Raw genomic sequence first — 21083 nt, 5'->3', positions numbered from 1 at the left:
AATTTCTTTCAGAAGTGTTCTATAGTTTTGAGGGTATAGATCCTTTACATCTTTGGTGAGGTTTATTCCTAGGTATCTTATGCTTTTGGGTGCAATTGTAAATGGGATTGACTCCTTAATTTCTCTTTCTTCAGTCTCATTGTTAGTGTATAGAAATGCCACTGACTTCTGGGCATTGATTTTGTATCCTGCCACGCTACCGAATTGCTGTATGAGTTCTAGCAATCTTGGGGTGGAGACTTTTGGGTTTTCTATGTAGAGTATCATGTCATCGGCGAAGAGAGAGAGTTTGACTTCTTCTTTGCCAATTTGAATGCCTTTAATGTCTTTTTGTTGTCTGATTGCTGAGGCTAGGACTTCCAGTACTATGTTGAATAGCAGTGGTGAGAGTGGACATCCCTGTCTTGTTCCTGATCTTAGGGGAAAGGCTCCCAGTGCTTCCCCATTGAGAATGATATTTGCTGTGGGCTTTTCATAGATGGCTTTTAAGATGTCGAGGAATGTTCCCTCTATCCCTACACTCTGAAGAGTTTTAATCAGGAATGGATGCTGTATTTTGTCAAATGCTTTCTCTGCATCCAATGAGAGGATCATATGGTTCTTGGTTTTTCTCTTGCTGATATGATGAATCACATTGATTGTTTTACGGGTGTTGAACCAGCCTTGTGTCCCAGGGATAAATCCTACTTGGTCATGGTGAATAATTTTCTTAATGTACTGTTGGATCCTATTGGCCAGTATCTTGTTGAGAATTTTTGCATCCATGTTCATCAGGGATATTGGTCTGTAATTCTCCTTTTTGGCGGGGTCTTTGTCTGGCTTTGGAATTAAGGTGATGCTGGCTTCATAGAACGAATTTGGAAGTACTCCATCTCTTTCTATCTTTCCAAACAGCTTTAGGAGAATAGGTATGATTTCTTCTTTAAACGTTTGATAAAATTCTCCTGGGAAGCCATCTGGCCCTGGACTCTTGTGTCTTGGGAGGTTTTTGATGACTGCTTCAATTTCCTCCCTGGTTATTGGCCTGTTCAGGTTTTCTATTTCTTCCTGTTCCAGTTTTGGTAGTTTGTGGCTTTCCAGGAATGCGTCCATTTCTTCTAGATTGCCTAATTTATTGGCGTATAGCTGTTCATAATATGTTTTTAAAATCGTTTGTATTTCCTTGGTGTTGGTAGTGATCTCTCCTTTCTCATTCATGATTTTATTAATTTGAGTCTTCTCTCTCTTCTTTTTAATAAGGCTGGCTAATGGTTTATCTATCTTATTAATTCTTTCAAAGAACCAACTCCTGGTTCTGTTGATCTGTTCCACAGTTCTTCTGGTCTCGATTTCGTTGAGTTCTGCTCGAATCTTTATTAACTCCCTTCTTCTCTTGGGTGTAGGATCTATTTGCTGTTTTTTCTCTAGCTCCTTTATGTGTAAGGTTAGCTTTTGTATTTGAGTTCTTTCCAGTTTTTGAATGGATGCTTGTATTGCGATGTATTTCCCCCTTAGGACTGCTTTTGCTGCATCCCAAAGATTTTGAACGGTTGTATCTTCATTCTCATTAGTTTCCATGAATCTTTTTAATTCTTCCTTAATTTCCTGGTTGACCCTTTTATCTTTTAGCAGGATGGTCCTTAACCTCCATGTGTTTGAGGTCCTTCCAAACTTCTTGTTGTGATTTAGTTCTAATTTCAAGGCATTATGGTCCGAGAATATGCAGGGGACAATCCCAATCTTTTGGTATCGGTTCAGACCCGATTTGTGACCCAATATGTGGTCTATTCTGGAGAAAGTTCCGTGTGCGCTTGAGAAGAATGTGTATTCAGTTGAGTTTGGATGTAAAGTTCTGTAGATATCTGTGAAATCCATCTGGTCCAGTGTATCATTTAAAGCTCTCGTTTCTTTGGAGATGTTTTGCTTAGAAGACCTATCGAGTATAGAAAGAGCTAGATTGAAGTCACCAAGTATAAGTGTATTATTATCTAAGTATTTCTTCACTTTGGTTAATAATTGATTTATATATTTGGCAGCTCCCACATTCGGAGCATATATATTGAGGATTGTTAAGTCCTCTTGTTGAATAGATCCTTTAAGTATGATATAGTGTCCCTCTTCATCTCTCACTACAGTCTTTGGGGTAAATTTTAGTTTATCTGATATAAGGATGGCTACCCCTGCTTTCTTTTGAGGACCATTCGAATGGTAAATGGTTCTCCAACCTTTTATTTTCAGGCTGTAGGTGTCCTTCTGTCTAAAATGAGTCTCTTGTAGACAGCAAATAGATGGGTCCTGCTTTTTTATCCAGTCTGAAACCCTGCGCCTTTTGATGGGGTCATTAAGCCCGTTCACATTCAGAGTTACTATTGAGAGATATGAGTTTAGTGTCATCATGATATCTATTCAGTCTTTGTTTTTGTGGACTGTTCCACTGAACTTCTTCTTATAGGGGAATTTTAAGAGTCCCCCTTAAAATTTCTTGCAGAGCTGGTTTGGAGGTCACATATTCTTTTAGTTGCTGCCTGTCTTGGAAGCTCTTTATCTCTCCTTCCATTTTGAATGAGAGCCTTGCTGGATAAAGTATTCTTGGTTGCATGTTCTTCTCATTTAGGACCCTGAATATATCCTGCCAGCCCTTTCTGGCCTGCCAGGTCTCTGTGGAGAGGTCTGCTGTTACCCTAATACTCCTCCCCATAAAAGTCAGGGATTTCTTGTCTCTTGCTGCTTTAAGGATCTTCTCCTTATCTTTGGAATTTGCAAGCTTCACAATTAAATGTCGAGGTGTTGAACGGTTTTTATTGATTTTAGGGGGGGATCTCTCTATTTCCTGGATCTGAATGCCTGTTTCCCTTCCCAGATTAGGAAAGTTTTCAGCTAGAATTTGTTCAAATACATATTCTGGCCCTCTGTCCCTTTCGGCGCCCTCGGGAACCCCAATTAAACGTAGGTTTTTCTTCCTCAGGCTGTCGTTTATTTCCCTTAATCTATCTTCATGGTCTTTTAATTGTCTCTTTTTTCCTCAGTTTCCCTCTTTGCTATCAACTTGTCTTCTAGGTCACTCACTCGTTCTTCCACCTCGTTAACCCTCGTCGTTAGGACTTCTAGTTTGGATTGCATCTCATTCAATTGATTTTTAATTTCTGCCTGATTAGCTCTAAATTCTGCAGTCATGAAGTCTCTTGAGTCCTTTATACTTTTTTCTAGAGCCACCAGTAGCTGTATAATAGTGCTTCTGAATTGGCTTTCTGACATTGAATTGTAATCCAGATTTTGTAACTCTGTGGGAGAGAGGACTGTTTCTGATTCTTTCTTTTGAGGTGAGGTTTTCCTTCTAGTCATTTTGCTCAGTGCAGAGTGGCCAAAAGCAAGTTGTATTGGGAAAAAGAGAAAAAGAGAGGAGAGAAAGAAGGAAAGAAAAGAGAAAGAGAAAAAAAAGGGAAGAAAAAGAAAAAAAAAACGAAAAAAAAAAAAAAAAGAAGAAAAAGAGAAAGAAAAAGAAAAGAGAAAAAAAGGGGGTGGGGGAAGGAAACAAATCAAAAAGCAAAACAAAAACAAAAACAAAAACAAACAAAAGAACCACCGGGGAGTATCTTCTGATTCTGTGTACTTTAAGTCCCTTGGCTTCTCCTGGAAGTTGTCCGTCTAGCTGGTGTTCTGGGGGAGGGGCCTGCTGTGCTGATTTTCAGGTGTTAGCAGTTGGGGGAGCTGCTGTGCCTCTGCCTGGTGCAGGGCTCAGTGGGGGTTGTTTACCCCGTGAGGCCGCAGGAGGAACAGCCCCAGTGGCGGGGCAGCTCTGGAAACCTGGATTCAGCTCCGGCAGGAACTCCGTCTGCAGGGCCTGGAGGCTCCGGGCGGGGCCGCTGATCTGCTCAGCTGGGGCAGGAGCGTCCTCGCTGTCCTGGGCCCTCCCGGCCTCTGCCTGTCCCGGGGGAGGCGGGATCCTGGGCTGTGTCCCGGCGCCCTGTGCTCCGGAGCCTGCGCTGTTGGATTCGCGCTCCCGGGCCGCGCAGCCCCCTCCGTGGAGCCGCCGCCCGAGCCCCTCCGAGCTGCTCCTGGAACCGCGCAGCCCCCTCCGCACGGAGCCTCTTCCTCTGCCCGAGCCCCTCCGAGCTGCTCCCGGGGCCGCGCAGCCCCCTCCGCGGAGCCGCCGCCCGAGCCCCTTCAGCTGCTCCGGGTCCCGCCGGGTCCCGCCGTGCGCGCTGCAGCCCTTAGGGAGCTCGGCGCACTCTCCTGGGCGCGCAGTTGCTGTTACTGTCCCCGGGAGCCCGAGGGCATCCCCGCCCTCCTGGGTCCTGCTCCAACTCCCCGCGAGCCCCTTTCCCCCGGGAAGGTCGGTGCAGCTCCTGCTCCTCCGGGACGGGGCTCTCCTGTCCTGGGGACACTCGCCCCGGCCTCAGCCCGGCTCCTCGCGGGGCCCCTCCCCCTTGGAGGCCTTTGTTCCTTTATGTCTTTTTCCCCGTCTTCCTACCTTGATAGAAGCGCGAACTCTTCTCACTGTAGCATTCCAGCTGGTCTCTCTTTAAATCTCAGGCCGAATTCATAGATTTTCAGGATGATTTGAAGGTTTTCTAGGTAGTTTGGTGGAGACAGGTGATTTGGAGACCCTACTCTTCCGCCATCTTGCTCCTCCAATCTAAGTCATTGATTTTTAAGTGGGCTGTCACTGGAGAGGTAAAGTCCTAAAATTTCTCACAGAGCTCATTCCTTCTTCTTACCCAGTAAGACTTGCACGTGCCAAACCATAATGATGGCCATACTAAAGTACCCTGTTCCAGAGAAATCAGTTTCTGGCAGGTAGCTCCCAGACACCTAGTGATCCTCTTCAGCTCTTTGATGTCCCACATCCAGCTCTTCAGCATCCCCTCCCGCAGAGTAGGGGATCTGAAACAGATTCTGACTTCAGCATTACTCATTTTGAAGAGGAGTGGAAGCAGCCTCCCAGCCAGCCATTCCTTACTCCAATGGCACCCATTTCCCCTGACAGCTGTGGGAGAGGCTGACAGGTTGTCAGCATGCTGCTTCTTGTTGACCTGGAAGCCAGCAGCACTCACAGAGCTGAATGGATTCGGCCCTCACCAGAGTGAGAGTCTGCCCCTCTGATTTCACCCATGCTGAGACCAACTATGTTTTCTTTTTTTAATATTTATTTGTTTATTTGAGAGAGAGAGAGAGAGAGATACAAAGAAAGAGAGAGCAGGGGGGAGGGGAAGAGGGAAGAGGAAGAGACAGTCTTAAGCAGACTCCATGCTGAGCACAGAGTCCAACATCGGGCTCAGTCTCATGACCCTGATATCAGGACCTGAGCCAAAACCAAAAGTCAAATGCTTAACTGACTGAGCCACCCAGGTGCCCCACAACTATATTTTCAGCTTCATGTCCCCAGTTCTCCCACTGAAGGCTCCCACCTTAACCAAATTTGTTTACTCAAAGACCAGAGCATCTCTGTCCTTTGGCTTGTACTATGTTCCTATCCATCCACCCCGCCTCCAGTAAATGTGTTCTCCTCAAAACTTTAATACCTCTTTCAAATCATCCAAGCCAGAAATTCTCTATCCCTCTTTTGAGCCTCTACAGCATTGTGTGTACTGTTGTGTTTTTTTATAACAGCTTTATTGAGATGTAATTCACATACCCTGCAGTTCACCCTTTTAAAATATACACTTTAACTTTTTAAATATATTCAGAGTTGTTTTTGAAAGATTTTATTTATTTATTTATTTATTTATTTATTTATTTATTTATTCATGAGAGACACAGAGAGGCAGAGACATAGGCAGAGAGAGAAACAGGCTCCTGCCTGCAGGCAGCCCTATGCAGGACTCGATCCCAGAACCCCGGGATCACAACCTGAGCCGAAGGCAGACACTCAACTATTGAGCCAGTCAGGTGTCCCTGATATATTCAGTTAAGTAACTGTCACCATGATCTGTTTAGAATATTTTCATTGCCCCAAAAAGAAAGCCTGTACTCCTCAGCAGTCAGCCCTCATTTCCTCTGAGCTCCATAAGTAATGACTGATCTACTGTCTATATCTATAGATTTGCATTTTCTGGGCAGGTCATATAAATGGAATCCTACAACATGTGGTCTTTTGTGACTGACTTCTTCAACTTAGCATAATGTTTTCAGGGGTCATCCATGTTGTACCATGTGTCAGTACTCCATTCCTTTTTAAGGCCAGGTAATATTACATTATATGGATAGACTACGTTTTGTTGAGCCATTGGTCAGCTGCTGGACATTCAGGTTGCTTCCATTGGAGACTTATGAACAATGCTGCTATGAACATTTGTGTACAAGCTGTTATGTGAACATACATTTTCAGTTCTCTTGGGTACATACGTAGTAGGAGTAAAATTGCTGGGTTAATGGTAATTCTGTGTTTTGTACCTGTTTTGGGGGACATCATTATATATTCTGATATTTAAATCCCATGGTATTTTATTATCATTATCTTGCCTAACTTATGAAATTTAAACCTTTGAGGGCAGGGGAAAAAAAAACCTTTTTTTTTTCCCCTTTCTACTCCACCTAGTACTTACCATCATATCTACCTAACAAAAAAACACGGTCACTGTTAGGACAGGGAAATATAATGGAAAGTAGAAAGTAGTGGCATTCTCTTCCTTGGTTAAGCCTAATTTATGTTGCTCCTTTCTGTTAGTGCTGCATGTATATTCTTTTCAAAAGTGTTTGGTCTCCCCGAGCCCCAGCTATTAGAGGTGAATGACCTGCAAGTGCAGATGATCAATGTACAATACCTACAGGTTTGTATATTCTGAGGGAGATGTACTTTGAGGCACAAAGAAAAGACAGCTTCAAACCTGTCTCCTTGCAGACAACACTGTGCACTGTTCCCTGCTGCCAAGAAAGGTCAGCATTTGTGGGGGTAATAATGCACCTCCACAAAGCAGGGCTTCACAAGGCCTTTATTCATGTATCATTGTTAATTAAAACGTTTAAAGACATAATAAAAGCCATTAAAAGAAAAAGATATCATTCTACTTTTTCTGCCCTGATCAGACCCTAAGAAAACAGCTTTAACGAAGGAGAGAAAGGATGCCAAGTTTATAAAACAGAGGCCCTGCATCTGTCTTTAGGTCCACCTTGAAAGGGTAAGATCAGAAGTATTTTTTTCCCAAACTCTTGCTGGCAGGAAGAACTAGACTAGGGCAGCATTGTCAGGAGCAGATGCTTTTCTCAGTTGGTGAAATCACTACGTGTGATAAGCAGCTGCTCTGGAGCAAGGAGTGCAACACCTCTGTCTGATTCTCTTGCAGCAGATGGTAGCTGTGGGTGATGATGAACATAAGATGGAAGGCTGTGCTTCCCAGGCTGAAAGGAAAAGTGCGAACCAAAGAGGAGTGCCTCTTATTGGGACATAATTGGTCTTTCGTGAGCCTTTATAAAGAACTCTTACAGTACCTAAAAGAATTGATCACCCAGGAGTTAAGTCAGTGCTAAATGAAAGCAAGAGTGTACTTTGTTTTGCTCCTCCGAGTGGGGAGACTAGGGTTCTAGCACATACAATAAGGATTTCCAGTTGCATAGTATCTAATAAGCTCATAGTACCTATCCTCGTGTGGAGATGATAGATAAGTTTGTGTGTCTCTCTTATCATTTGCTCATGGCCACATGGAGGATTCTCTTGGGAAGGATTTTTGAGGCCAATTTCAGGCTCAGCAGGGAAGATGATCATATATTGAATTAGTGGTGTCTGTCATGAACACCTAAGAGATTCAGAAGTAGCACGTGTGTTCAGTAGTTGCCCTAGACCTTGAGCTCCTCAATAACAAGGTAGTCTAGTCTCTGGACCTGGCAAAGAGTAAATCAGCAGTAGGTGTATATTGGTTGAATGAGTGATTTGATTTCCTAGTTTTAGAATTACTCCGTAATTCTAAGTAAATGACACATGTTAAATGTCTTAACAGTAAATGAATTTTTTGCAACAGAAGTATTTCCCAGAGAACTTTGATTATCATGGAGCTTTTGCCTTGATGTTTTCAAAATAGCTTTCCATTTTGCTACAGTGAAATAATACATTTCAAGAGTTTCCACTTAAATTGGCTACTCAAAGCAGATTTTCTCATTTTCTATTTCGGTGGCCTAGAGTGGCACGTTGGTATTTTAGAAGGAACACCAGGCTAGAATTCAGGTTTGGATTTTACTTACAGCACTTTGCGGCTATAAGCTAATCACCTCTCCACTCTGGGTCTCTGTGCCCTCCAAAAATATCACAGAACTGAAGTTCCATTAGCTCTTTGGCCCTGTGAACCAGGGTAGAAGATGAAAAAGAGAATGGGTTTCAACAAGATAAGCTTTCTCTCTTTAGCCTAGCTGATTGTTTCTCTGACTTCAGCTTCACTTTCTATCCTAAGGGCAGTGATCTCAGGCTAAGGAGGAGGAATGACATTTTTAATTATGATCACTTACAGTAAAGTGTCAACTCAATGAAAGCATTTTCCGATATCTCTACAGAATAGGTTTGCCCTATATTCCAAGATGATTGTGGTACATGTGATACATAAAAATGTATCATCTCAGACACGTCTTGGCTGACATTCACCAAGAATCTGACAAATAAATGTTTTTATATTTATGTACATTCTGCCTGTTGAAAAATGTATATATAAGAAACTTATACTCAATACCATAGAAATAATTAAACCTAAAAACCTTTAGAGTAAGAAAGGACAAGAGCCAAGTTTATTTTTTTTAAATATATATCATTATTTTAAGATACTTAAAACTATGGAAAGCTTCCAAAGTTGAACATGAAATGTAGCTTCATGGTTCCTGGCAGCCAAGGCAAAGGGGGAGGTAATGGGCTACCTTGTTCTCCTTGTCTGACAATAGCCAGTGTAATAATTTGCTTTAGGGGGAAAAAAGGAAAATGCAAGCTCAATTTGTCATCCTGCCGTGCTTATCAAAGCAATAGCTATCAGTTAATAAAATAAAATAAAAAAACAATTGAATTGTGAATAAGAGTGCCAACGTAGACCAAACCTTATTTTGCTGGTTGTTTGGTGGCTTCTAGACAGGCCACATATAATAATAGCAGCTGGTGCTTACTCTTAAGGTATTTCTATGCCAGACACTGTTGTAAGTATCTTACCTATGTTAAGATATGAAATCCTTATAACAACCATGAGAGTTCGGAACAGTGCTTTGAGGTCTGTGATCTTAACCACTGCACCACACTTCCTCTTATGTCTCTGAAATCACTACAGAAATTTAACTCACCACCAGTTAGCTCCACTCCCCAGCTCTGAACCATCTCAGGAAAGAATGTTTCATTTATAGCAGCAATAACCAGTTTACAAAGCAGGCAGCTTAATAACTGGGTGGATCCGTTGTTTTCTCTCTAAGTTAACGGGTTCTTTTTTATGTTGTTTTAAGGTAGCATCCTGAGTTCCAAAAACAGTGTAGCATTGCTTTGCACATCTCACTGTTGGTGTGAAGAGCATCATATATCAACCATGTGTCCTCTTGTTCCAGGGTATCTTTAATCTACATCAGGGATGCTGAATCAGCCTGCTCCAGCAGGGGAAGTGGCCACCTGGAAAACTGTATTGAGAAAGGTTTGCAAGCCTGGTTCAGATGTCATGAGAGAGAGGTTCATGGCTGAGTGTAACTTCTGCTTTGGGCAAGCACAAGTTCATGTCTTTGCCATCCGTGATCTAGTTCAGGATCAGAGGCTCCCTCTAAACTGCATGGCTTCTAAGGTTATTTTTCCTTCAATAGGAGAACAAGATGTAGTGATTCACACAATTCATTAATTCATTCTACAAAAATTTATTGAATCCCTGCTTTGTACAAGACACACAATAGAAAGATGAATAAGTCATAGTCTCTGTGTCCACAAATTTTATTCTAACCAGAGACCTATAAATTTTAACAATTTCTATACAGTGAAATAATAAGCATTCTTAGAAAGTGGTGTGGGAGCACAAAGGAAAGAGCTGCTGTTTATGCCTGGGAAGAGCGGACAGGCTTCACAGAAGGTGCCAGTTAGTCCAAACCCTAACTCAGCCCATGTGTATGGAACCTGTAAGGGAGTGTGTTTTGACAGCTACCTGACATGACTGACATCTCCCATTGTTTTTATTTAACTATCATATTCAGAATACATACAACACTACCATTAGTATGTCATTTCTTTTGAGTCTCACTGCAGTTATACACCCAGGAGAGGATGAAATTAATCCATCATATTGGGTCAATGTTTTACAAGCTTGGCTCTGTGATCTTTGGGTAAGATAAAGCCAGGGAAATAGGGAATCAGTACTGGACAGGTGAAATAGGATACCAAATGGGAAAATCAGAAATGCTGGGGATGAGACAGCATTGGCATTTCCCCCAGACCAGTTCTGTGTCCATTGGGAAATTATATTCTCTGTAGACATATGAAAATGGCGGAGAGCAGTGGTTGGGGTCAGAAATTGCATTACAGGACGTGAAAAACCCCAAATAAAGTCATTTTGAGGCTAATCTTTATATTTTTTAAAAGGATTTTATTTATGTATTAATGAGAGACACACAGAGAGACAGAGACACAGGCAGAGGGAGAAGCAGGCTCCACCCAGGAAGCCTGACATGGGACTCAATCCTGGATCTCCAGGATCAGGCCCTGGGCTGAAGGTGGCGCTAAACTGCTGAGCCACCCAGGCTGCCCTAATCTTTGTATTTAGAAAGAGATTTGCCCTAATCCTATTTAGGATTTCTATAACAAATTCTCTCTCAGGAGAAGTCGCAAGACTTTCATTTTTCCCTTCTCACTGCCTTGTGAAGACAAGCATTTAAAATCCCCATTTGCAGGTGAGGAAATGGAGTATGTGGTATGGATCACACAATGAATTGAGCCAAGACTCACAAGGAAGTACTTGTTCTGTCTCTTACCCCTACGATTGCCTATACATTTAATGCTTAAAATTAGGACAATTGTCCTTAGTGATTTTAAGAAAATAATGAAGATTTATTTTATACTTAATCGTCAAGAAACAAAAGATTAAAACTGAAGAGACACTTTGGAGATAATCTTATTCAGTACTCTCGTTCTAAGATATGGAATCTGAATCCAGGGGACAGCTCCTAGAAATTTGAGAGGTCTAGCCATTAAAACCTACTCAGGAGGGTGGGCAGTGGGGGTGACTGGGTGGCAGGCACTGATGGGGGGCCCTTGACGGGATGAGCACTGGGTGTTATTCTGTATGTTGGCAAATTGAACACCAATAAAAAATAAATTTATTATTAAATAAATAAATAAATAAGTAATAAACAGGGAAAAAAAAAGAAAAAAACCTACTCAGGAGCACCCGGGGGGCTCAGTTGTTGAGTATCCAACTCTCGTTTCCAGCTCAGGTCATGATCTCAGGGTCATGGGATCAAGCTCTGTCTTGGGCTCCATGCTCAGCACAGCATCTGCTTGGGATTCTCTCTATCCTTCTCCCTCTGCCCCTCCTCCAGCCTGCGCATGCAGTCTCTCTCTCTCTATCTATCTCTCTCTAATACATATATACATACATGCATAAAATCTTTAAAAATTAAAAAAATAAAACCTACTCAGTCCTCATGATTTCTGTTCCTAGCTGGAGGCCAGTGCCTCCAAGCTATTTAAGAGCCTCTGTGTATCCTTCTGGGACTCAATTTAAGGACTTTTACTGGTACCTACCCTTAGTTTGCATTTGAGTTCAGAACCTTCCTGTCACCATTATTAAGAGTCCTGCCTCCTCCCATAGATTTCTGTCCATTTATCAGATGCCCACCATTTCTGTAGCAACTGCTCGCTTCTGTTTGCAGAGGAAAAAAAAAATCCAGCCTTTGCAGTTCACAAAAGACTCAGACTGCTGACCAAAAGGGTAAGAGATCTCCCTCCATCCCTTCCAAAAGTGTAATATACTAGTTCTGCCGTCCTTACCTGCTTCTGGCTAGGCCACCTTACAGGGAAGCATTTCTTTCTTGCCCCTTATGAAAGGTCGGAAGAAGTAGACAGTGCCTCCAATAATCTGGTGCTTTCTTAAATCCCCTAAAGCTCTGGCCTTGATAAACCCATTGTTTTACTGCCTATAGCCACAATTGGGAATTTTTCGGCCCTAGATGGTGGATTCTTTTAGCCTCCCCTCCTGCCTCATCCAGTGCTTTTCTGCTCACTTTCAGCTCTCCATTCCTGGTACCATTTCTAAATTTATTCAGGACTCTGTTGGTTTCAAGTGAAATAGACCCAACTTGAATTACCAGAGATCAACAGAAATACTGAAAGAAAAATCCATCAGGGGCAGCCCCTGTGGCTCAGCAGTTTAGCGCCACCTTCAGTCCAGGATGTGATCCTGGAGCCCCGGTATCGGGTCCCGCATCAGGCTCCTTGCACGGAGCCTGCTTCTCCCTCTGCCTCTCTCTCTCTCTCTCTCTCTCTCTCTGTGTGTGTGTGTGTGTGTGTGTGTGTGTGTGTGTGTGTGTCTCGTGAATAAATAAATAAAATCTTAAAAAAAAAAAAAAAAGTCAATCAGGCCCACGTTGGGAAAAGCTCCAGTTCAGGAGTAACAAGAGCAAGTGTTGTCCCTGCAGACAGGCCTCTTCTGCAGACAGGCCTCTTCTGCAAGATAGGATATATGGCTGCTGGCAGCTCCAGAGCCTCCTAATTCAGAGCTGCAGTCCCCTTGATGTCAACTGGCCACTCCAGTCCTGGATTCAAAATCCAGGGCCCAGCTTAGGTCTTTTGCTCATCTTGGGGCCAGTCAGGTTGGCCCAGAGAGCCAGGGCCTGTAAAAGAACATGGTTAGCAGTCCCCATCAGAAGGTATTTGCCATTACTAGGAGCCCAAGGGTGCTGAGCATTGAAAACTAAGGGTATCTGAAACAAACTGAGAGTCCGTCCTGAGAGGAATGACTGAGTACAGGTTGAAAAACAAGACGCGTGATATGCTTTTAAAAATATTTATATATTAGGGACACCTGGGTGGCTCAGCAGTTAAGCATCTGCCTTCCAGCTCAGGGCATGATCCTGGAGTCCCGGGATCAAGTCCCACGTCGGGCTCCCTGCATGGAGCCTGCCTCTCCCTCTGCCTGTGTCTCTGCCTCTGTGTGTGTGTGTGTGTGTGTGTGTGTGTGTGTGTCTCATGAATAAATAAATAAAATCTTTAAAAAAAAATATTTATATATTAGGGGGTGCCTGGGTGGCTCAGTTGGTTAAGCGTCCAACTCTTGATTTTATCTCAAGTCATGATCATAGGCTTGTGAGATGGAGTCCTACACTGGGCTCAGGTTCGGCACAGAGTGTGTGTGAGATTCTATCTCTCCTCCTGCCCATCCCCTGCTTGTGCACACATGCTTGCACACTTGCTCTCTCTCAAAAAATTAAATAGATAAATCTTTAAATATATATATTCAATAAAGCTTTCCTAATCAACTTTCCCTTCATTGACTCTCCTGATTAATTAACTATGCACTCTCTTGTTAAAGTAGTATCTGGTACCCTTAGAAGCTGGATGCTGCCAGCTAGTAGGCTGGTTTCTAGAACACCTGCATGTTTCTGCTCCCATCAGTTGAGGGGTGTGCTTTCCAAAACCTGAGAATGCCAGATGGACTTGTAATTATACCATTTAATTAAACATTCTCCTAGTGAAAAAAAAAAAAAAACAATGCAAGAAGAAAATTACTGCTATGAAAATTAAGTTTAATTTGGAAAGATTTGATGAGCCAGTAGCTAGAAGCAATGGCTCTTCTGCAGTGGGAAAGAGGGCTTTTACCTTTTATTGTAGAAGAGGTTCTGGAGTCTAATCCCCTATATTGAAATTCTAGCTGTGTAACCTTGGGCATTAGCAGCAGGAGCATCTTGAGACTTAGACCTGTATTGTAAAATGGAAATAATAACAGCCTTGTTCGGGCAACTGTTAGTATTAAACAAGTTATTTCCACTAAAGAATTTAATAAGTTTACTTCTTTTTTTTTTTTTTTTTTTTTTTTTAATTTTTTTGAATTTTTATTTATTTATGATAGTCACAGAGAGAGAGAGAGGCAGAGACACAGGCAGAGGGAGAAGCAGGCTCCATGCACTGGGAACCCGATGTGGGATTTGATCCTGGGTCTCCAGAATCATGCCCTGGGCCAAAGGCAGGCGCCAAACCGCTGCACCACCCAGGGATCCCCTAAGTTTACTTCTTTTAATAACAATTAGAAGTGCTTAACTATAAAGAAAAGTCACTTTTAATCAAATCAATCCCTGAAAACCTAAATAATTTTTTTAATGTAAAAGGACACCTCTATAAAGTTCTAGAGGTATGTGAAAACCCGAATCTATAGCACCTCCTCCTTCCTATGTTTGGCTTTGTATTTAAAAAAAGAAAAAAATTTTAAGCCAGGGAAAAAACTAAAAAAGCAGAAGAGATAATTAGAAAGTCTCCATGTAGCTTTAAGGAGCCTCTGGGTTGCAGCAGAAACCATGCTGGCTCTATTCATAACTTTGCTTTCTGGACCAGTATTCTAGAAGTTGGTACATTCTTTTCATTTGTGCCTTGCACAGAGGGCAGTAAAATTTAGTTCTAAGTATATTCTGGGCATCTGGATTCTAGTCAGCATTTCTGGCTCTGTTTTAGAACCTAAAGTCTGCGGCTTATTCCTAATGTGGAAAATGGAATAATCCCCCAGGCACAAGAAGAAGAACTCCCAACATTCAGGCTGCCGTTACTATAGCAAGACGGTGCTACAGACATCACAAGACTTGTTATACAAGGAAACATGATTACAGCGGATTAGAGAAACTCGCCAGAGCCTTGAAGGATTTATTACTTTTTGAATTCTGAATGAGACATAAATATGTTTTTCCCCTCTTAATTTTGGACCCCATACGGAGAAGGTGAGAAAATTCTTCAGCAAATTCTAGAATGCTTAGTTGCTAAAGATTGGTTGGGTATTGTGTCCAAGTCATATTGCAAAGGGCATGAATGCTTGCTTGGCAGAGATGCAAAAACAGTCACTCCTTTCTGTCTGCACTGCCAAGTTAGTTACTGCCTTGTCTCCCAGTGGGAGAAAAATGTAGCTCCTTGGGGAGTCTTCTGGAAGGCAGCATGGTGTAATGGAAAAAGCAATATACTCAGAAGCATGAGGCCTGGGTTGCAGCTTCCACGCTTACAAGCTCTGTGATTTTCAACAGGTTACTTAAACTCTCCTATCAAATATACAGACAGTAATCCCCCTCCCAAAGGGTGGCATTAAGGATTAAAGTATGTTAAATAACATGTAGAAAATCTCAAATGTTAGTTGCATTAACATCAAAATGGAAGCTGTAGTATACTCATTTGAGTTCATGAATCTCAGAATTTTGCTGATCTCTTAAAGAGAGGGAATTTTAAAAATAAGGGTGGTCTGTTCTCTTCTTTGTTCTCCAGATTCTTTGGTTTCTCTGGAAGCTGAAGAGATAACATGGGGTAGCAGGTAGGAACAGCTTTGGAATCAGACAGACTTAAGTTTAAATTCACTACTTGTTAGCTATGAATCACTGAATAATCCACCTGACTTTTGTTATCATGTTTCCTCATCTATAAAATGGATATAAAAATAGCGCCTCAACTATTCTTTATCCCTTTACCCCATTTTATTCTCTGTATGGCACTTAATCACTATCTGAAATATTTGTGTTTATTTCCTGTTTCCCACTCCGGCCCCCATTCAGATATAATCCCCAGGGGATCCCTGGGTGGCTCAGCAGTTTAGCGCCTGCCTTTGGCCCAGGGCATGATCCTAGAGTCCTGGGATCGAGTCCCGCATCGGGCTCCCTGCATGGAGCCTGCTTCTCCCTCTGTCTGTGTCTCTGTCTCTCTCTTTCTCTGTCTCTCATGAATAAATAAATAAAATCTTAAAAAAATATATATATAATCCCCATAAGGGCAAAGACTTTATATGTATTTTTGACCACTTTATATGTCTTGCCTAAGGTAGTGACTTGTACGTTGTTGTTATTCTTTTCATTCTTGACTTCTGTTTTTTAAAAATTCCCCTCCCAGTGAGATGCCTGGGTAGCTCAGTGGTTGAGTGTCTGCCTTCAGCTCAGGTTGTGATCCTGGGGCCCTGGGATCGAGTCCCACATCAGGCTCCCTGCAGGGAGCCTGCTTCTCCCTCTGCCTATGTCTCTTCTCTGCCTCTGTGTCTCTCTTGAATAAATAAATAAAATCTTTAAAAGAAAAAAAAAATCCTCTCCCAGTATCATGGCTAAATTTATATACAGTAGCTGAGTTAGAAACCAAGCAGGGATGTTTTGCATTTGGAAATACCTGTGTTCTTACAGTTGAGTTTCTATTTCCTAAAGATGCTTACTCAGCCTTCCGTGGCACAGTTTGACTTGTGACATCAGAAGATTGACAGGCAGAAGTCTGACTCAGCTAGGAAAGAGCATGATTGTGAGCCCTGTGAGCCCTGCTCACCCTTTGAGAGATGGCTGGACAAGGCTCAAAAAGGTCTTGTATTTCAGTTCATCTAGGAAGGTATTTAGCAAATTATTTTTAACCATTTGGATCTGGTACAGATCATTTGTGGAATCTGCTGTCTGTGCATAAGTGAAGAATGAGAATGGGAGAAGTAGGTGGAGCTGAGAGAAAGAGAATAGGCTTTCCTGCTGCTTCCCAGGGGAACCTGGTGGCTGGCTCCCTTCCCACTCCACACCTCCAGAGCATCCTCCTTGACTTTAACATACCTAGCACAGTGGACACCACTAAGATTCCAAGGTGCTACATAACCCCTAAGAGTTAGGCCCTGTGACAGATCAGTGTTTGGGCTCAGTTTCCCCTCATTCATTTGCCCTCTCCCTATGAAGAGGGGGCATTCATGGCAATGAACTGCATCCTGAAGAAAACTAAGCCCCAAGAAGAGGAGCTCTTGACTCTCCCACCTCATTCTTTCAAGTCCTATGAACTGGTTTGTCTAAACTCCCACAGGACCATGATAGGCCTGCAGGTGGGGCAGGGATGGTTCCTGAACACTCACGAGTTGTACACAAAAGGTTGCATGTACATGTGTTATGGAGGGGAGGTTCATTGTCACTAAATTCTCAAGAGATATCTTTGGAATCACTGCCCTAAGTGAACTGACTATATTTTTTTAGTGTTTGCAAACTCTGCAGCTTTGTTCCTCTGGCACCCAAAGCTCTGTGTGGGTGGGTTGAGGATAGAGATGCTGAAGCAGTGTACAGCCGCCCAGTCTTGTTGGGTTTTTGCATTATGGCTCTCTAATCTCTTCCTGAGTTTGCTCATTTGCACAAACTATTAAGCCAGGCTCATTGGTAGCCAAGTCCCAACTTGTCCAGAAAAAGGTTTGGTTGAAGAGGGTAGTAGGAAATTCTATAAAGAAACTATCTTTGTAGATGTGGCTTTAGGAACAAAATAAACCACATCATCAATAAACCTGCTTGTCCCCTGAGTTTCTTATTTCAGTTACAAAACATTCCCTAGCTTTTCGAGGAGGGGCAACAATAGAACAACCTTTTCACTGAGGAGGAACAAGATGAGTACTGCATTTCTGTGTCTAGGAGCATGAACATCTGTTTCACCCTTCACTGTGGCCTGATTGGATTCCTTAGAGGCCTTCCGAGTTAGTGCACTCGTGTTAGTCCATGCACTTTACCTGGTAAAGTGCCTCTGCCTTGCTCTTACCACAAAATTCTATTAACTGGAAGTTCTGGAAGTCCCTGGAAGTGCAAAGCTGCTGGTAGGTTTGAGGTGTCTTTTGTTTCTTGGCAGTGCAGTGATGTCATCTTCAGCAGGAGTGTGGCAGCTTCTGTGTATTGGGTATTTTTCACATCCCAGGTTCTGTGCCGTGCTCTCTTATTCAATCCTTATTCCAAGATAAATGTCTGTATTCCCATCTTAAAGATGTGGAAGTTGAGGTTCAGAGAGGTGTATTCAGTGAACAAGTTTTATAAAAAGTATAGGGATGCCATAGCACAGAGGGCCCTAAGGACCGCTAGCAGATGTGAAGCAGACGCCCGTCCCTGAAGCTAAGTTATGAGGTGGATGGAATTTAGTTTGGGAAAAGAACTTAGGTGGAGGAGGATGAGACCTGGAATCTGAGGAAAGCACAGAGGTGTATTACCATCTCCCTATATTACTCTTGTTCTGTCTTTGTCATTAAGATGCAGATAATCGTCTTGACCAGGATAATTCTCCAGTTCTCAAGTTATCTGTATGTATATATTTATTGTTTTTCAAGTTGGAACTATAGACACTTGCCTCCTAGTCTAGTCTGGCTTTACATCGAAGTCCCACAGCCAGTTCCCATTGACAATCACAGGCTCCAGTGAGTCCTTCAGTCCCTGTCCCCTCCAGCCCACCCTCCTGCAGCCACCAGGCATCCCTTTCTGACACATAGATCCGAGCATGTTACTCAGGGACTTGTAGAGGCTGAACATTGCTTCAGGATAAGATTGGCTCCTCAGGGATCCCTGGGTGGCGCAGTGGTTTGGCACCTGCCTTTGCCCCAGGGCGCGATCCTGGAGACCCGGGATTGAATCCCACGTCGGGCTCCCAGTGCATGGAGCCTGCTTCTCCCTCTGCCTGTGTCTCTGCCTCTCTCTCTCTCTCTCTCTCTCTCTCTCTCTGTGATTATCATAAATAAATTAAAAAAAAAAAAAGATTGGCTCCTCAGAGTGGCAGTCACAGCTCCTACAGCAGGCTCTAGCCTACCTCCTAAGCTGCCCCATACTTCCACCTATCCCTTGGCACTCATTCTCTCTACTTGACAAACGCATGCTCATCCTTCAAGCTTTCATCCTTTCTGAAGGCCCCCCTGGTTCCCTTCTCACCCTTGTCACATTGGATCATAATCGTCTGCTAGTTTCTTGAAAATAAGAATAATGTCTTGATTATCTTTATATCCTCAGTACCTAGCATTCGGCACTTACTAAGAACATTTTTGAAAGAATGAATGACTGTTTGACTCTTTTTGATGGTGAGGTGAAGGTGAAGGAACAGGGACATAATAAATAGAAGGTCTCCTTCTGTCTACAGAAATCTCACAGTGCAGTTGTCTCATGTATACTGCTGTATCATACATATGTATATTTGATGCAATAGGATTGCTGGCGTGAGAAATATAGGTGGTTTCCCAGCATCTCACATATTCTAACTCTTCCCCCCACCCTTTTTTTAAAGAGAACTCAGAAAAATACTTCGTGGATGGCTTTTTTAGATAACTCCTTTAGGATTAAACTCTACAGAATTAATTACTGTTACCAGTCAGACTCTTTGCGTTGGAAGTTAGACACAAACTCAAAGAAATGTAAGCAAATGTGAAGATTTGTATGTTCAAATAACTGAAAAATTCGTGGGTAGTTCTAGCCTTAGGTACCACTAGATCTAAATGTTCAAAAAGTGTCAGTGATAACTTTCCCATCTTCTACTCTTGCCTGGCTTTACTCTATACTGCTTTATTCTTAGGCACTCTCACCTTGGGATAACAAGATGGCACTAATAGCTCACGGCTTCTATCTCCAGGCTTAGCAACTCCCGTGGAAAGAAAGCCTTCTTCCCATTGGTCCTAGCTTAGGTCCTGCGTCACCGGTTGCTAGTGACCCAGTTACCATTTGGGGGGCAAGGAGGTAGCTCTCACTGGTCAGAGCTGGATATGTTTCCATTTCCTGTGGTGATAGGGTAAACAGCCCACCAAAATCACACAGCCTCTGAGAGGCAGGGAGAAATTGGTGAAAAGTTAGGAAACTTGTGTTGTTATCACAAAGATGATGATAAAGCAGGCTGAGCAAACAGAGTGAAAGATATCCTTTTTGCTAATATTTCTAATATTTCTCTTATTTCCTAGAGCTAAATGGTGTGATAGACCCCAAGCAGGTGGCTTGTCTTTTCCCTTTTTTCTATAAATACCCCCCACCCAGGACTGTTGAAGATAGTTTACTGCTTTCTTGCACTTACTTTTCACCCTAGCCTTTGTGATTGGCCAACAGCTCTATTGTATGTGTCAGAGCCAGGGAATGCCAAATGGAGGGATTTGAACACAGCAGTTTTTCATGATGACTTGCATTTCCTGATAGGATCAAGAAATACTTAAATTCCTGATGATTTTTAATTGGAATCCTGTCATGAGTTCTCAACTACTATATAGATTTAAAGCAAATACTGTTCTCAAGAATATGCTTTCCCTTTACTTTCTGTAGTTAACCAGTGATTTTTTTATCTTCAGCAATTGCTTTCTTCTAATATTCATCCCTGACTGCCACTTGTCACCATGACCAAGGCATAAAATAACAATATTGGTAGATCCTTCTTAAATGGGGAGTAATAACAGAACATTACAGCACTTTGGGCCTTTTTTAATCTTTTCCAATTGATAGTTTGTTTTCTTTTCCTACTATGCTTCCTAAACTTGTTTCCTGGCATGCTTTCCACCCCAATTTGGTTGCCACATAGTATTTTTGAACTCCTACCACCTACCCGACAGAAATTGTAATTTATTGAGTACTTGTTTCTGTTAAGTACATCAGTAGACCAAAATTTCATGAAAATAATCCCATTTATTTCTCATAGCAATGCTTTGTGGGATGGGTGTCATCACCACTTAAAAGAGGCAGAAATTAAGGCTAAGAGAGGATAAATAATTTGCCAAATATCATAGAACTGGTGGAAGACCAGGGATTCCGTTGCAAATCTGCTAAATTTCAAAGCCCTTTCTCCAAGAATTAGACTAGGAACTCAAACATATTGGAAAAGTAGAAGCTCCAATTTATGACCTGAAGCCAAAGGGTAAGACTAACACATTGGAAACAGTGAATTAAGATACTGTCACTTCTAAGTGCCATGTGATACAGTATAATTGATGGTGCTCTTCAAGTTCAGAAAATGGTGAATTCTGCCTCTAGATCCCTATCTGAACTCCTTTCTGAACATGACTAGGCATATATAAATACTAAGTCAAGATTTTATTTTAGGGGCTCAGTCAGTTGAGCATCAGACTCTTGGTTTTGGCTCAGGTCATGATCTCGGGGTCATGAGATTGAGCCCCATGTCAGGTTCATGCTCAACGAGGAGTCCGCTTGAGAGTCTCTCCCTTTGCCCCACCCCGACTTGTGTGCATGCGTACTCATGTGCATTCTCTCTTTCTCTCCCC

At 42.5% G+C, this 21083-nt stretch overlaps 1 protein-coding gene across 19 annotated transcripts in view; it reads left to right on the top strand.

Moving 5' to 3' along the window:
- Positions 1–21083, top strand: part of ATG7 (autophagy related 7) — a 244616-nt gene that overhangs the window by 145201 nt on the left and 78332 nt on the right. The window contains exons 19-21 of one of the 19 annotated variants that reach the window (XR_012011561.1): positions 9481–9563; positions 14625–14832; positions 15365–15410. The exons of 12 other annotated variants lie outside the window; for them this stretch is intronic. Coding sequence is in view for 1 of the 7 variants with exons in the window: in XM_072785119.1 (XP_072641220.1) it covers positions 15365–15397 (33 nt within the window). In the remaining 6 variants the exon portion in view is untranslated. Of the gene's footprint in view, positions 1–9480; positions 11841–14572; positions 14833–15364; positions 15411–21083 lie in introns of all 19 variants that reach the window. 6 more of the 19 variants (XR_012011562.1, XR_012011560.1, XR_012011558.1 and 3 more) reach the window with 6 other exon arrangements.

Source organism: Canis lupus, chromosome 19, assembly GCF_048164855.1.
Source record: "Canis lupus baileyi chromosome 19, mCanLup2.hap1, whole genome shotgun sequence".
NCBI lineage: Eukaryota > Metazoa > Chordata > Mammalia > Carnivora > Canidae > Canis > Canis lupus.
This window is presented reverse-complemented; position numbering and strand designations above follow the sequence as displayed.